We start from the raw sequence: 18,429 nt of genomic DNA on the forward strand, positions 1-18,429 counted from the left end.
CACAGAAGCACTTTGGTGCTTCTGACATGAAACAGGAAGAATGGGAGAGATGTGGGGAAACTGAAGATTGGCAACAAGAGCAGCATCAAGGAACAAGTGGAGAATACATGACATTGCAGTGGACATGGAAAGAAGGTGTAGGAGACTTGGTTGCTCCCCTTATTCCAATCGTTTAAAAAAATTGAATTAAATTCTGGACTTTCTAGAATTATTATGAAGATTCACACCTGGACAGGGCATCTCTCATTCTTTATTATCATCACAAATGTAACTAACACAACACAAATGTAACTGTAGAAGTAACTAAATGGCTATAATAAAGTCATTTTTCAATTGTCATTTTCAATTGTGCACACTGCATAAATAATAAGTATCACATTCAGCCTCCCTCATTTTTTTTCATCATGAGATGCTCCTTCATGTTCATGTGAGGTTTCAGGATAATGATGTAACATTTGGGGACAAAGATGCAGCCCAGTAAGCCCAGGCTCGAGGACAGGATGGAGAAGATCTGCACAGCCACCATGTACTTCCCTTTGGTGCTCAGGTAGGTGGGGACAAAGGAGATCCAAACACTGCAGAAGACCAGCATGCTGAAGGTGATCAGCTTAGCTTCGTTGAAAGACCCTGGCAGCTTGCGGGCCAGGAAAGCCACCAAGAAGCAGATGACAGCAAGAAAGCCCATATAGCCAAGGGCAGAGTAGAACATTGTAACCGAGCCTTCATTACATTGTAACAGGATCTGTCCCGGTTGAGAATGCATGTCAACATCTGGGAATGGGGGAGAAAGTCCAAGCCATATGATGCAGATTCCTATCTGAAGCCAAGAGCAGGACAAGACAATGGAGTTGGCCAGATGCTTCCCCAGCCATTTCCTCATCCTGCTGCCTGGCTTTGTGGCTAAAAATGCCACTACCACCATTATAGTCTTGGCCAACAAGGAAGAGACTGCAACTGAGAAAACAATACTAAAAGTGGTTTGCCGAAGAAGGCAGGTTATTTTTTGAGGTTGACCAATAAACAGGAGGGAAGTCAAGAAGGAAATGAGGAGGGAGACCAGGAGAATATAAGTGAGATCCCGGTTGTTGGCTTTGACTATGGGAGTTTCTCGGAATTTAATAAAAATATATAGAACAAAGCCAGTGGTTAGAGACAAAATAATGGCAGAAATGGCCAGGATTAGACCTAAGGTTTCTTCATAAGATAAGAAACTTATAACTTTGGGATCACACTGGTCTCGCTTCTTATTAGAATGCTGATCATCTGGACACTTTTTGCAATGAGCAGCATCTGAAAAGCAGAAGCAATGTTTTGATTAATTAGCAGATACCTTATACTCCTAATTGTCTGCACATATACATTCAACAGTCTCATCCCTATTAGATAAACCTGTTTTGAAAGGAGAACATTTTGAAGGGAATAGATACAAGCAACATTTAATTGTGCTTGATTAGAATTGAATGTTGCTGTGAAATAAAACAAAGAGCAGCGTGTCATAGTGAGCAGATTCTATAGAACTTCCAGATTCAAATGCAGAGTGGTGCATTTGATATGCCAGAAAATATATATATATAATTTGATCATTGTTTCTGAATCTTAGCTGTCCAGTGTGGAAACCAGTATGTTTGCCCAGGGGAGATTTTGATTTGATCTATCAGGGATCCTTACAAGGCTGGTGTCATAGACCATGTTTTGCATACAGGAAATTCCAGCATCATCCACAAACAGTTCAAAAGGGATGATCAGAACAGTCTTTCAATGATATTTTGATAGGTCTCTGGAAAGCAGAGTAGATAGTAGCCCAGTGATGGTCAATATTTTGTCTTAGGGAAGGCATTTGAGGAAGTAGGTTAGCAAGATGTAGATAGGTAAACTTCTTCAGAAGATAATGACATGGTTAAACTTTTCTGTATCTGGACAGCCAGTTAGTCTTTGATTTATTACCAAAATTGAGCTCAAAATTTCTGAAGGTTCTAGGCAACCTCAGAAAAAATTAAATTAAATTAAATTAAATAATTAAATTAAATTAAATTAAATTAAATTAAATTAAATTAAATTAAATTAAATTAAATTAAATTAAATTAAATTAAATTAAATTAAATTAAATTAAATTAAATTAAATAATTAAATTAAATTAAATTAAATTAAATTAAATTAAATTAAATTAAATTAAATTAAATTAAATTAAATTAAATTAAATTAAATTAAATTAAATTAAATTAAATTAAATTAAATTAAATTAAATTCCACCTACCTTCTTGCATGGAAATTGTTCCTTCCACACAATGAGAACAGTCATAGCAGCAGATTGGCGCACCCTCTCTGGTGAGCTTCGTGTATCCTGGATGACAACTTTCAGTACATCTAGACAAAGGAACTTTCTGAATGTAAAAGGAAGAGTGAATTAGAGGATTATTTTTATGAATGGCAATGAATCGCAGAGTGGGTTCCCACCCTGGGCTAAACTGAACTCACGATAAAATAATTGAAGACCTAGTCACTGATGAGTTTACCGCCTGGGATCCTAGGATCCTTTGTGACAGCAGGATTTGGGGTGGAGCAAAGAAGAAACTATTCCAGCTCATTCTTGACTGCTTCTTAATCCAAAAGTGGTAAAGAATCTATACTTCCAAACCTCTTGATCCTATATGCCAGTTAGGTCTCTATCACAAAACTCAAGAATATATTTCATTTATTTCCAAGTTTAATGTGAATGTTTTCTTTTTTTCAGAAACTCATTTCAACATCATACTCCTTTTCTGAAAGATCTCCAGAAGGAGTTCCACTCCAGCAGGATTCCCCCCCCCCCCCATAGTCCTCTTAAAATAAAAGAGAGAATGACGGTTCATCAAGCTGTGCACAATTCTCAGAGTCAGCCTGGAAAAATCCCTGACATTTTCTTGATAAGGTTTCGGAAGTGGTTTGCCCTCCCCTCCTTTCTAGGACTGAGAGAGATCGATTGACCCAAGGTCACTCAATTGGCTTTGTGCCCAAATAGGGCTGGAATTCATGGTCTTCCATTTATTAGCGTACACCAAACTGGCTCTCCCTCTCCCCCTTTCCCACCTCTCCTCTCTCTCCCTCCCTCTTTCCCTCCCCCTCTCTTCCTTAAATGCACCAAATAGGTCTGAAAGCCAAATCTCTGAGAATAAATCAAGAAAATATAATATAGAGATATTTGTTTTGCTTGATGAATAATTACGAAATAGAATAGAATAGAATAGAGTAGAGTAGAGTAGAGTAGAGTAGAGTAGAGTAGAGTAGAGTAGAGTAGAGTAGGGTAGGGTAGGGTAGGGTAGGGTAGGGTAGGGTAGGGTAGGGTAGGGTAGGGTAGAACAGAACAGAATAGAATAGAATAGAATAGAACAGAACAGAATAGAATAGAATAGAATAGAACAGAACAGAATAGAATAGAATAACAGAGTTGGAAGGGACCTTGGAGGTCTTTTGGTCCAACCCCTGCTCAGGCAGGAAACCCTATATAATTGACAAAGTAAAAATGCTTCCATACTAGTGTTCCTAAACTAGAACACTATGAATACCTTTCTGTGTGTTTGGTGTAACAAGAGGCAACCCTTCACAACTTTATTGTAAGCTTCCTGTCTTAGCTTACATAGATTTCACAGCTGATGTATTATTCCTAGTATCTAAGAACCTGTAATTCTACGGAATGTCTAATGAATTAATGAAACTTTAAAATGCATTAAGGACAGCTAATCCCCACTGAATTCAGTGGGATTTATTTTTTAAACAGATGTGCACAAGATGTACAGCTAAATAATAAGAACCAAACAAAGCAGCATCAAGTACCTTATTAAATGAAGTTGGCCACATAATGGCACTTTGATCAACGGAGATCTTGACTTCTGAGGCGGCCTCATTTTCTACACTTCCAACTTTCACCCCAGAAGTAGATTTGTTGGGATACACTGCCCACTGGATGATATCAAAGCCAGCAGCAGGATCTCCATCCTTCTCCAAATTACCTCCATCCGCACTAAAATTGGAAACCTGGATGTTTTTCAGGAACGGATGAAGCTGTAATGACATAGGAGATCAGATCTGTAACTTACACATTCTGATCTGAACCTTGATCTACTGTTTTCACAACTATAGGCAATCCTTGACTTACAGTCATTAGTTTAGTGTCCATTCAAAGGTACAATGGCACTGAAAAACTGACATATGACTTGTCGAGATCCCCTCGACACTGTGATCCGCAGCGGCACACATGAATCCCTGGCTGACATCCAACACCAATGAAGGACCTGATGGGGGGTGGATGAGGGGTGATTGGTGACTCACAAGCACCTTGGTGGTGGGGGTGTCTTTCTTCTAGGCAGTCGGTCACGCAGCGGCCGGCATAGGGTGGATCCTCTTCAGATACCTTCCAGGCGCTCGGCTGCGGAGGAGATGCTGCGCGCATGCGCCATTAGCACCGTACCCGGAAGGGCGTTATAGCGGCTGGCGCGAGTGTTTAAAAGGCGTAAGGAGGCAACTGCTCCTAACGCCGACTTTGTGCTGATTGCATTTTGTATCATTTGCTGTTTCCCGAGCTGGCCGAACAGATTAAACTGCTGAAGCAACCAACTGCTGTCTGTGGCGTTTTCTTCTCGTTCGTTCCAGCGCAGCGGCAAGTTGACAGAACTGATATTCAGACTTTCGACTATTGCAGCATCCCCATGGTCACACGTGGTCAAAATTTGGGCTCTTGGCGACTGGCATGAACCTGTGACGGTGGCACTGTCCCAGGTTCATGTCATCACCACTTGTAACCTTCCCAGCTCGCTTCTGGCAAGCAAAGTCAATGGAAGAAGCCAGATTCATTTAACAATTCTGGTAAAAAGACATAAAATGGAGCATAACTCATTTCAATGTCTTGCTTAGTAACAGGAATTTTGCACTTAGTTCTGGTCCTAAGCTGATGACTACCTGTATTATTATGGATTGGGATGGTCTGAATATGTCTATGGAGATTCTCAGTCCTCCAGGTCATGGCTGTCCCAAAGGTGCTTTTTCAAGAGGCAACATGGACCTCCTTATTTATTTATTTATTTTTTTTGAAGACGTTTCGCTTCTCATCCAAGAAGCTTCTTTACTGTCCAGTCAGAGTTGAAGAAGCATCTGAGATGAAAAGCAAAATGTCGTCAAAGAAAAACAAGAAAGTCCAGTTGTCTCTTGAAAAAGCACCTTTAGGATGGTCCGAATAACTCATTTTCTTCAGCTCGGTGCTTCTGTCTGGAAAGCAACTCAAGGGAATGTGTCTCCTTTCTTCCCCAAGAAAAGCTAGCTCTTGTCTAGATAGGAGCCTTGGTGGAGCAATGGACTAAAGCGCTGTTAAAGTAGCACTTAGTTGCCAGCTGTCTGCAATTACTGCAAGTTCGAATCTCACCAGGCTCAAGGTTGACTGAGCCTTCCATCCTTCCGAGGTAGGTAAAATGAGGACCCGGATTGTGGGGGCAATAAACTGACTTTGTATAAAAAAGAACACCACTTAGGGGGGGCCAAAAGCCCTACTAAGCAGGTATATACAAAAGTATGAAGGCTATTGCTTAACGCATTGTAAGCCGCCCTGAGTCTCCGGAGAAGGGCAGCAAATAAATCAAACCAATAAATAAATCAAACCAGTAAATATGCCTTGTGAAATACTTGAATGGATCACCTTTTGTCACTGATAAGTTTAGTTGCCCATGAGAATTTGAATTCCTAGAGCAGGGATGTCACACTCAATTTCATTGAGGGCCGCATCAGGGTTGTGTTTGACCTCGGGGGGCAGGGGGCAAGGGGGCATGGCCAGCTTGACATCACTTGTGTCGGGGGTGCCTGTGATGGCCTGAGTGCTCTGCCAGTGAAAACGGGGCCCCAAGCTCTGTTTTCAGCTGTAACAGCCTCCTGCAACCCTCTGCCAGCGAAAACGGAGCTAGCAAAACAAATTAAAAACAAAACAAAAGGAGAAATGTTTCCCTTTTTGCATTTCAGCATGCAAGAAGGGATAGGAAAGGAGAAAGGGAAAGAGGAAAGGAAAAGAAAAAGAAAAAGAAAAAGAAGGAAAGATGGGAAGAGAGCAAAGAAGGAAAAATAAGGAAAGAGGGGAAGGAAGAAGAAAGGAAAATGAAGAGGGAAGAAAAAAGAAGAAAAGGGAGGGAGGGAAGAAGGAAGGGAGGGAGGGAGGGAGGGAGGGAGGGAGATTATAATGAGAGTGAGGGAGGGTGGAGGGAAGTGCTGCCTTACCACTTGGCCACCACAGGTGCCCCCGACATAAGTGATGTTGAGCTGGCCATGCCCACCATGGCTGCACCTAACCTGGCCACGTCCATCCCAGCCCCCAAGGTCAAACACGACCCTGATGCGGCCCTCAATGAAATCAAGTTTGACACCCTTGACTTAGATTTATATACTGCGCCATAGTACTTTACAGTATTTTCTGAACAGCTTACAATATCAGCATATTGCCCCCCAACAATTTGGATCCTCATTTTATCGACCTCGGAAAGATGGACATCTGAATCAACTTGAGCCAGTCAGGATCGAACTTCAGGCTGTAGTCAATTTGCCTGCAATACTGCAGTTTAACCACTGCACCACCACAGCTCCTTTATAATTGTTTTATAGTTTTAGAATCATAAGTCACTCACCCAGAGTCCCTTGGCTGAGATAGATAGCTACAGAAAAGGTATAAATAAATAAAAGAAAGGCAAGTGGATTGGGAGAAGTGATTGAGTTTATGTAAATGAAATTTTCAAATATTTGGTTTTTGAAAAACAGAGAGAGAGAAAGGGAAGGAATCTGGGATCTGGTCTTAAAATGTTGATGGTGGGTACTATATGTCTCTGGATATATATCTACAGTTCTGGCCTCAGTGATAAAGAGTTTACTTGATGTTTCAGCCCCTCAAAAGGCTGGAAAGATGTACTGCTTTGGCAGGAACTTTATTCAGAGGGAAAAAAAACTTACTCCAAAACACAAAGATATAATTAAGTCTCTGGGTTGCAGACAAAAAAGATGAGGTTAAGTGACAAAGGAACAACATGAGGGTTGCTGTGTCATTCTGGTCCTTATTTAATCTTAAATGGAAAACAAAACTTCCTTTCCATAGAGGCATCCCTCTTCATTGTTACTACACCCAACCCACACAATCGACCCACACAAATAGTTCCATACAGTGGTGGAATGCTGCCAGTTTAACAACTGGTTCGGTGAGCGGGCATGCGCCTAAGGTGCTTGCACGCAGCACTGACAATGGAGCATTTAGAAGCTCAGCTGCTTACCTTCCAGGTCAGCAACGGTAAGTAGAACAGCAAGGGGTGGGGAATCAGCTGTGTTGTGTGATTGAGATGAGCTACGAAGCAGGAAATAAAGGACAGGCTAGAGTGGGGGCAGGGGACGGGGCCAACTGATCGTCGGTGCTACTGGTTTGCCCAAACCTGCTGAATTCCACCTTTGGTTCCATAATTTGAGAAGCAATGAATCTCTCCTTCTCTTTAAGCCCTCACACCTCATCAGAACAAACACTAGAGATGGGAAAATCTCATCTGAGATACTTCTTCCCATTTTTCCAGCTCACCACCAGTGGAGAACTGAAGAATTGAAGGAGGACCATCAGTGGAATTTGAAGGGAGGTGAAATCCTACCTGCCACGGCTGGGGTGCTGGACGGTGTCCAACCTGCCTTCTCTTCTGGCCTAGTTGAGACGTATAGGCAGCACTGAGAGTCCAAGACACAGCTTGAATTGCATTGCGAATGCTGTAGGCATCCTCAGACAAGATTTTTGCAACTAAGTCAGGGGGTAGGATTCCCCACTTCTCTTTTTCCGTGCATCTTTCCCAAACCTTCTTTGACAGCACAGAGCTTGAATAGGAACACTGAAAGGCTGACTGTGCAAACATCTCAAAAACAAAGAAGTCAGAAAGAGCACGATCGTATGACATTCTTGTCTTTGTCTTGATTACGAATGACAAAAAGGCATGCTTGTGCTGGAGATCAATGAGCCTGTATAGCCATCTCACATTTAGATCTGACAAGGCTGTTATAATCCACACTTTCCCAACGGCTAATTTTTCTCTCCTGTCCATGATTTTGATTATTAGCCCTAGTGTCATTACAGTGCTCATGTCCAATTGAGAAACAATTGCATTTACTTTACTCTTTTTCAAGTATGAAAGCAGGTCTTTTTTCCTGTCAAAATTCAGCACTGGGAGGCTTTCTGAGAAGGCAACACAAACTCCTTGCTTGAGGGCTACAGGCACAAATGTCTTTCTGAACTTTTCCCCGTTTTCGTTGTCTGGTGCAAGGAGGCAGACCCAGGTCCATTGGAAATGCAGGAGTAGCTTGACAATCACCAAGTGAGGAGGTTCTTGTCTTGGACCCATCCGGTAAGAGAAAGGAAAATGATACTTATGCTCAGAAATGTGACTAATGACCCCATAGTTGATCTAAGATGAAATAGAAAAGTTAGTTGATCTTCCTTCCTCCCTCCCTCCCTCCCTCCCTCCCTCCCTTCCTTCCTTCCTAGTCTTTCTTAAAATTGAACTTCTTCCTCTTTTTTACACTATTACACACCTTCAGCTGTTGTAGATGGGGGGGGTAGATGAAAGATACTATTTGTCAGCCATTGTCCTGGAAGGAAGTCAAGTGGGAAAACCACAGAGGAAAAGGGGATGCAAATTTTGTGCCATTCTATTTTTCAGCCATCAAGGATGGAGAGCATTTATGTTGTTAGGCCAAATCCAGTTCAGTAACAAGAAAGCAGGAGGGCAGCTTTGGGTTCACAATACATACTTACATAAATGTACACATCAGTGGTGAAATCCAAATTTTTTTACTACTGGTTCTGTGGGCGTGGCTTGGTGGGCATGGCAGGGGAAGGATACTGCAAAATCTCCATTCCCACCACACTCCAAGGGAAGGATACTGTAAAATCTCCATTTCCACCCTACTCCTGGGGAAAGGATATTGCAAAATCTCCATTCCCACTCCACTTTGGGGCCAGCCAGAGATGGTATTTGCCGGTTCTCCGAACTACTCAAAATTTCCGCTATTGGTTCTCCGAACTATTCAAAATTTCTGCTACCGGTTCTCCAGAACCTGTCAGAACTTGCTAAATTTCACCCCTGGTACACATGCATACATGCTGATTACGCTATTCTTTTTCTAGATAAGCTTCATTATGAAAAGCAATGAAAAAGGGTAATAATTTGTAATATTTTTAAAAAAAACCTGAAGAAACTACATTAAAAAGGGGAACCTAATAAAATGTAGGTCACACCAATTCCACTCATTACATCTATCTCTATTTGCTACCCTTGGAAACCATCCTTCTTTCCATAAATTCATAAATCTCTCCATATCTTGCCTTTTGTTCTTTAAACATTTCACTTACTGTATTTCTTTTCCATGTGACTTCAGCTCATCCAACCAAGGTCCAATTATCTTGGTCTTCCTATTCCTTTCAACCCTTCCTTCATCCTTCCTTCAATATTTCTTTCACAGTTTGATTCTGACTCATTCTTTCTTTATGACAATGTACCAAATGCACAACTTTTATCACTTTTTGTAACAATATTCTCTTATCCAGTGGTGAAATCCAAACTGGTTTGCTACTGGTTTGTAGGCCTTGCATGTGTGCTGTGCACAAAATGAGCACTGTGTGCTCATGCGCAGTGCACACCAAAAGGAGGTTTGGGAAGGTAAGTAGAACAGCAAGGGGGGTATCAGCTGTGGCGTACAATTTAGCTTTGGTAGAAAGCAGGATTTTCTGCTTTCTAGCAAAGCTAAACTCCACTGCACAGCTGATCATTGGAAATACCAGTTCGGAAGAACCGGTAACTTTTTTTAACTACCGGTTCGCCTGAACCAGTAGTTTTTATCACTACTGGTTCGCTCAAACTGGAGCGAACCGCTAGCATTTCCCTCCTGCTGTTATCTGTATTTTTTCATCTCTTTCCTTTTTCACTTCATCATTTTACGAAGCATCCTTTTTCACATTTCACTTTTGTCTTACTTCTGGAGCACTCTATGATGTAATTTTTTTTTGCTATCTTCCAAGCATCTTCCTTTCCTTACATCCAGTTTCTATTTATTTTGGTATTGTTTTAAAACTACACCATGCACAAGTGCCAATCAGATGAAAAGTAAAATGTAAGAACATTATGGGAAAAAAATGCTTACAAGGCTTTTAACCAGTTTGATGGAATTAGCAGAGATGGCTAAATTGACTGCTTTAATTAAAGAAAAAAAAAATACAGCTAACTTTATTTCCATTTGGAAACCACTTCTGGACTTTGTGCTTGAAGTGGAAAAAATTAAATGTTGGGTTTTGCTGGTTAGATGTTAAAGAAATGACTAGTTGTTAAAGAAATGATTAGTATATATTACTATGTAAAAGCAAAAAAGTTAAGGCTGTATATCTCTTATTCAATCATGCTAAAAAGAATTGGAAGTTGATTCTTTTCTTTCTTTTTATTTATCGGACTTATATGCCACCCTTTCTCCACAAGGACTCAGGGCGGCTCACAGCAATAAGCAACAAGAAGTCCAAATTAAAATTCAAACAATAAAAAGAATCTAAAATTCCCATTAAAACCCCTTCAGTCCAGGCCAGCCTGGTGAAACAACCATGTTTTAAGGTCATGGCAGAAAGAGCGAAGGTCGGGGGCCACCCGGAGCTCCAAGGGGAGCTGATTCCAGAGGGTAGGTGCTCCTACAGAGAAGGCTCGCTCTCTGGGGTCATCAGCCGACATTGCTTGGCCGACGGAACCCCAAGTAGGCCCTCTCGTGTGAGCGCACCGGGCGATGGGGAGCTGTTGCTGGCTGCAGGTGATCTGCCAAATATCCCGGGCCTAAGCCATGTAGGGCTTTATAGGTAATCACCAACACCTTGAACCTCACCCGGAGGGCAACCGGCGTGACATGGGGTGTGACATGGGAGCATCGGGACACTCCCATCACTACACGCATGGCTGCATTCTGCACCAGCTGAAGCCTCTGAGTGGTTTTCAAGGGTAGCCCCATGTAGAGAGTGTTGTAATAGTCGATCCAGGAGGTGACGAGTGCATGGGTGACCGTGCATAAGGCATCTCAGTCCAAGTAGGAGTGCAACTGGTGCACCAGATGAATCTGGGCAAATGCCCCCCTGGTCACGGTCGTGACATGGTCTTCTAAGGTCAGCCGTGCATCCAGGAGGATGCCTAAATTGTGCGCCCTATCCACAGGGGGCAACACCTCTCCCCCTATGACCAAAGATGGAATATTCCCTTGGAACCAAGATGCCGGTACCCACAGCCAGCCCGTCTTGGCAGGGTTGAGTTGGAGCCTGTTCCTCCCCATCCAGAGCCGCACCACCTCCAGGCATCGGGACATCACGTCGAGGCATCACTGGGCTGATTCGGGGTGGATATAAAAAGTGGGGTATCATCAGCATACTGATGATACCCCACCCCAAAACCACCCCACCCCCACGGCTTCATATAGATGTTAAACAGCAGGGGAGAGAGAACTGACCCCTGGGGAACCCCACATGTGAGGGGCCTCGGGGTTAACCTCTGCCCCCCCCACCAACACCACTTGTGAGCGTCCAGAGAGGTAGGAGGAAAACCACCATAAAACAGTGCCTCCCACTCCCAACCCCTCGAGGTGCCGCAGCAAGATACCATGATTGATGGTATCAAAAGCCACTGAGAGATCTAACAGGACCAGGGCAGAGGAATATCCTCTGTCCCTAGAGATGGGTGGATGGGTGGGTGGATGGGTGGTTGGATCCAGAGATCATCCACCAGTGCGACCAATGCCGTCTCCGTGCTGTACCCAGGCCTGAAGCCCGACTGGTACGGGTCTAGTTATGATGCTTCATCCAGGACCAGTGGGAGCTGACGTGCCACCATGCTCTCAACAACCTTCGCAATAAAGAGAAGGTTGGAGACAGGATGAAAATTGTTTAAAATAACTGGATCCAAGGTGGGCTTCTTGAAGAGGGGCCTCACCACCGCCTCCTTCAAAGCAGCGGGGAAACTCCCCTCAGCCAATGACGCAGTGACCACTGCCTGGATCCATCTATGTGTAACCTCCCTGGCCGAATAAACAAGCCAGGAGGTACACGGGTCCAACAAACACGTGGTAGTGCTCAGCTTCCCCATGATCCTGTCCACTTCCTTGGGAGTAACAGGATCGAACTTGTCCCAAACAACCAGACCTGTCGCCACCTCTCCGATCGACCCCGCACAATCGGAGTCCAGCCCGTCCCGAATCTGAGTGATCTTATCCGTCAGATATTGACTATACTCCTTGGCCCATCCCTGCGTAGGGTCCTCCCCCTCCCTCCGATTCAAAAGAGAGCGGGAGACCCTAAACAGGGCGGCCAGGCGATTATCTGCAGACGCGATGAGGGCAGCAAAGTAAGAGCGCTTCTCTGCCTCCATTGCCACCAGAGAAGACCGTGAAAGGGATCTCACCTGGGCTCAGTCAGTCTCAGAACAGCTGGACCTCCAACAGCTCTCAAGGCCTCTCTTCCAGTGTTTCATCTCCCAGAGCTCCTCCGTAAACCAAGGAGCCAAACCAGGATCTATGTTGGGTCAGAGGCCGCAAAGGCACGACCCAGTCAAGAGCCCCAGCAGCTGCCTTTTCCCAGGCATCCACCAGGGTCTCAACTGGGGCGTGGGAAAGCGAGACAGGGATATCCCCAAGCTCTGTCTGGAACCACTCGGGGTCCATTGGGTGCCTGGGGCAGAACCAGATGGTCGGTTCCGACTCCCGGTGGCGGGGGGTGGCATAATGGAAGCCCAGCCAAAGGAGATAGTGATCGGTCCATGACAGGGGGTAGATAACTGGCATACCCCCACCGAACTCACTGTGCCTCTGTTCCGAGATAAAAACCAGATCGGGCATGTGTCCCCTCACATGAGTCGGGCCCTGAATTATTTGAGTCAGGTCCATGGCTGCCATGGAAGCCATGAACTACCAGGCTGCTCCCGATGCCCCACCCAGGGACGGTAGGTTAAAGTCCCCCAGAACAATAAGTCTGGGGAACTCCACCACCAACCCCGATAGGGCGTCCAGCAGCCATGGGCAGGGCTGATGATACGTAGCTGGGAGATAGGTATGTAATCAACAGACCCCACTGACCTTGTGGACCCCATCTCATGAGGAGAGATTCACACCCATCTATCTGAGGAGCAGTGACCTCCCGTGGACCATGGGTCTCCCTGATAACCACTGCCACCCCCCACCCCTCCCCTGGGCCCTCAGCTGGTGTAGCACCCGGAAACCCTCCGTGACCAGCCAGGTCTTCATAATGCAAGCCAGGTCCTCATTTTCCTCCTCGATCAGTTCCCTGATGAGGAGAGCTTTGTTAACTATGGATCTGGCATTAAAATAAACCAGCCTAAGTCCAGGGGACCTCTCTCGCAGAACCCCAGGAAGGCAGGCGGGAACTGGAGGGCCAGAGCAGGCCATCACTTGAAGATAGCGGGGGCGTGCTCCCAAATTCCGACAAGGCCCTCCGTTCTTCCCTCTGTGGCCATTCCCCATTGCAACCGGGATCAAGACCCGTTCCCTACTCCCTCAGCATCTCTTTTTCCCCTATATTTTTCCTCTTCCCTTTTTTCTCCCTTATTTTCCCATTATTGTCTTTTTCATTGTATTTTATGTTTTGATAAATTAATAAAAATTTAAAATTGCAAAAGTCTTTTAAGCATTTAAAATCTGACAATTGCCTCTAGATTTACTTGGTGATATACCACCAAGAGCTGCTTCTGAATGCATTTGGAAAATTTGCAAAGTGGACTTAGCTTCAACTTATATTCATACCTGTGGGATCTTGTAGGTGCCCAACATAGCTGCAACATAATGAAAGAGCTCAGAATCTGTTTCTTCCAGAACAGCCAACAAACCTTTTTGCCTTCCACACCTGTAGTTTGGGACAGTCTTTTGACCCATGGAGAGTAAATCTATCATGGCTTCATGGGTTATTCTTTCATTCAAATAATTCTCGTAGATGTTGTAGCCCAGAGTGACATTGGGTAAGAGTCTTGGATTGTGGTTGATTTCATGAATGGCAAAGAAGAAGGGCAAGACATGCCAGTAACTTGCACGTGGCATACTGCAACATAAGAAATATCAGTGTGATCTTTTCTGCAGGTTGTCCCTTAGGACACTTTCAAATAGTCAACTGGATTTCAATCTGAGAACTCTACCCAGGGAACCTCAGAAATCACAGCCTAAAACTTCAGTGGAATGGTTATGGCAAAGAAGGATAGGACAGTACAGTGATGGGTTTCAAAAAATTTTACTATTGATTCTGTGGGTATGGCTTGGTGGGCGTGGTGTGGCTTGGTGGGCATGGCAGGGGAAGGATACTGTAAAATCTCCATTCCCTCCCGATCAGCTGGGACTCAGGAGGCAGAGAATAGATGGAGGCCGGGCCAGTCAGGGGTGGTATTTACCGCTTCTCCAAACTACTCAAAATTTCCACTACGGGTTCTCCAGAACTGGTCAGAAGCTGCTGAAACCCACCTCTGGGACAGTACCAGTATTCTCCCTTGCTACACTGCTGTATAAGAAACTGTTTTCAGTCAATGATTGCTTGTTCTGTTACAAAAAAACCCAGCATTATACATTATTAATTTACAAGATTCTTCTACATGTAGACTTCTCGGAATGGCTCTGTTACAAGTAGAATCTTCTTGACATCAATGGGACTCCTTCCCATTGAGAAAGGAATGTTCTTTATATCAAGCACAATGATCCTCATAGAAAGCCCCAAAGCTGATTTTTCCTCTAAATTATGAGTTAGGAAGAGAACATGAAAAAGAACTTTCCCAGCAAAATGAACACATTTATGTTAAAGGCAAAAGGGATAATATCCAAATAGACAATTTTCTTAATAAATGCCATTTACTTATGTTTCAAATTAATGTTGCTATGACCAACCGTTCCCACATATCTAAACAGATTTCTTTGAGGCTGCATGAATTCTTCCAGTTACATTCGTCCTTTTTTCATGGATAGCTAGCTGTAGGAATCATCATGCCAAATAGGCTTGAGTTTGCCATTGTATTCCTTTTTCACAGCCTTAAATAGTCAAACTGATTGGAGTTGAGTGTCAATAAAACACACCAAAAGTCGCAGAATGCTTTGTTGCCTGGTAGCACTGCCTTATTGCATTATAATTGTCAGCTCTAGAGCACAGAAGCTTCTTCTGTACATTATTCTGCTTCTATGATAAAATGCTCTTTTCTTGGCAAGAACCTGCATTCAATTCAATATCATTTTCTTCCAAATCTGAAGGGAGTGGCTCTATCATTCATTCATTCATCCATCCATCCATCCATTCATTCATTCAATTTATACTTCATATTTCTTAATCATCCACAAGACAAACACAGACTTCAGAGGATAATTAGAACTGCAGAAAAAACAATTGCTACCAGCCTGCCTTCCATTAAGGACCTGTATACTGCATGAATCAAAAAGAGGACTGTGAAAATATCTACAGACCCCTCACATCCTGGACATAAATCATTTCAACTTCTACCCTCAAAACAATGCTATAGGGCACTGCACAACAGAACAATTAGACATAAGGACAGTTTTTTCCCGAATGCCATCACTCTGCTAACAAATAATTCCCTCAAACTATTTACTAAGACTGTGTTACTAATTTTCTTCTTTTCCTTACTAGTATCTATCTCTTCCCACTTATTACTATAACCAACTATAACCATTACTATAACTTATTACTATAACCATGTGCTTGTATCTTTCAATTTATATTATTTTTACTTATTTCCTAGTACGATTTGATAGCTTATTAATAACCTTGTCTATCACTAAGTGTTGTATCTTTTTATTCTCGATGAGTGTATTTTATTTTTCTTTATGTACACTGAGAGCATATGCTCCAAAGACAAATTCCTTGTGTGTCCAATCACACTTGGCCAATAAAGAATTCTATTCTAATTCTAATAATTCTAATTCTAATTAAGTCTAAGTCTAAGTCTAAGTCTAAGTCTAAGTCTAAGTCTAAGTCTAAGTCTAAGTCTAGTCTAGTCTAGTCTAGTCTAGTCTATTTTAGCACAACATATTCCTGGGGACCTGCTGAGCTTCCATCTTCCTTGACAAATGTTTTAAGCAATCAAAATTAAATAGGAAACTTAAGGATACATAGGGTAAGTAGATAGGGGTAGACAGACAGACAGACAAATAGATAGATAAAGAAAGCGATAGGGAGAAATAAAGCAGAAATCTTTAAAAGTGCATCATGATTCAAATACTTTGTTCCTAAATCAAAATAGAGAAAAAAATGAGCTGTCTGAGAAAAGCTAGGGATTAGCAAATACGGATCATTTCCTTTGTGAAAGAATACATTGGAGAGAACAAAATCAATCACCAGAGCCAAGTGCATGCAAGAATTACCTGCGAAACCTGTTGCTTGGCGGCATGACAAAAACGTATGGATTAAATAGGGTGTTGACTGTAGATATGATTCCACTAATCAGGTAATCTCCTGGCTTGTAGAAATTCGATTTTTCCTCTCTTACCACGTTCAAGGGACATCTGGTTTTCAGCATCCCGCAAGGAAAATGGGACACCAGTAGAAACAGAGTCAGCAACACTTGGCGCCCCATGATAGAAGCACTTGCTATAGCTGGACACAGATACCTCTGTTGTTAATGCCAGAGCTGGTGCCTCATTAGAGGTAAAAGAAAAACCCTTGTCAATGAGCACATCTGCATTACTTTATCAAAAATGAAGTCCAGCACCAAATTTGAAAGGAGCTACATATTTCAAACAGGTGTAGGTCTTCCCTTCTCTAATCCCACCCTCCCTTCAGAACGTGAACAGATTTTCAAGTTCTGAATATCAGCAGCTAGCAGATATTTCTCAGAAAGGCATCCTGGGGAAGAGAGAGGAATCACAAACATACTTGTGGCGGGAGAATAAATTACTGTGATTGGGATAATTATAGGTTAACTACAGAATCACAGCTGATTTTTTTTAAAAAAAACTTTATCTGTGGATGCACAGCTGGAGAAATAACTTTGTGGGACTCCTGGGCATCATTTTATTTTAAAAGTTCACTTTTAAGAGTTGAGCAGGGAATAATGTAGGAAAGTTTTGAGTCTTTACTCAATATGACTTATTCTTGAAACCCTAAAGTTTATAGTATTATAATACAGCTTTGTTTGTTTGTTTGTTTGTTTGTTTGTTTGTTTGTTATATTTATATGGCCATCCATCTTATATTGAACTCTGGGTGACTCCCAACCAACAATTAAAGTAGCATATTTGTGCAATTAATACATTCATCTATCTATTTCAGAGGTGGTATTCAGCAGGTTCTGACCAGTTCTGGAGAACCGGTAGCAGAAATTTTGAGTAGTTCAGAGAACTGGTAAATACCACCTCTGACTGGCTCCGCCCCCATCTATTCTCTGCCTCCCGAGTCCCAGCTGATCGGGAGGAAATGGGGATTTTGCAGTAACCTTCCCCTGGAGTGGGGTGGGAATGGAGATTTTACAGTATCCCTCCCCTGCCATGCCCAACAAGCCACACACACAGAACTGGTAGTAAAAAAAATTTCTTGGATTTATCCATTTATCCCACCACTGATCTATTTATACATTAATACATTTATACATTAATACATTCATCTATCTATTAGAACCACCAATAGTGAAAACCTGCCCCCAAAATAAGCTTTAATAAGCAAAAACTCTCATCAAACTCACACTATCTCAGCCAGGTCTTATGCTTTTTGGAAAGTTAGGAGGGTGGGGGCTGGAGGTGGGTTTTACATAATTTTACCACCCGTTCACCACACACTGAAAATGGGCCTTCTGTGCATGTGCACAGCTTAGAAAACATGGCTAAATTTTATTTTATTTTTTTTATTTTATTTTGAATTTGTATACCGCCCTTCTCCCTGAGGACTCAGGGCGGTGAACAGCCAAGTAAAAACATCAAATACAAATATTAAAATACAGTTAAAATATACATATATAAATTTGGCCCCATTAATTAAAAACAATAAACAAAACACTTAAAAACACTTAAAAAAAATTAGGCCAGCCCGGCTTGCTGGAAAAGGAAGGTTTTAAGGGCACGGCGGAAGGCACTGAGGTCTTGGATTCTCCTTATCTCTGGGGGCAGTTGGTTCCAGAGGGTAGGTGCCCCTACAGAGAAGGCCCTCCCCCTGGGGGTCACCAGCCTGCACTGTTTGGCTGATGGCACCCCGAGGAGGCCCTCTCTGTGGGAGCGCACGGGTCGATGGGAGATTGTCGGTGGCAGCAAGCGGTCTCGAAGATAGCTAGGCCCTATGCCATGGAGCGCTTTAAAGGTGATAACCAACACCTTGAAGCGCACCCGGAAGACCACTGGGAGCCAGTGCAGCTCGCGCAGGAGCGGTGTTACATGGGAGCGCCAGGCTGCTCCCGTC

At 43.1% G+C, this 18,429-nt stretch overlaps 1 protein-coding gene across 1 annotated transcript; it reads right to left on the minus strand.

Moving 5' to 3' along the window:
• Nucleotides 1–230: 230 nt before the first annotated feature.
• Nucleotides 231–13,842, minus strand: LOC117659857 (vomeronasal type-2 receptor 26-like). Its single transcript, XM_087885098.1, has 3 exons — nt 13,801–13,842; nt 2,255–2,381; nt 231–1,290 (listed from the first exon to the last, which is right to left on the minus strand). The coding sequence occupies exons 1-3, from the start codon at nt 13,825–13,827 to the stop codon at nt 380–382; spliced, it is 1,065 nt and encodes a 354-aa protein (XP_087741224.1). The 5' UTR covers nt 13,828–13,842; the 3' UTR covers nt 231–379.
• Between the last annotated feature and the right edge of the window lie 4,587 nt (nt 13,843–18,429).

This window comes from Pantherophis guttatus, chromosome 2 (assembly GCF_059756535.1).
Source record: "Pantherophis guttatus breed Tessera chromosome 2, ASM5975653v1, whole genome shotgun sequence".
NCBI classification, from domain to species: Eukaryota; Metazoa; Chordata; class Lepidosauria; order Squamata; family Colubridae; genus Pantherophis; species Pantherophis guttatus.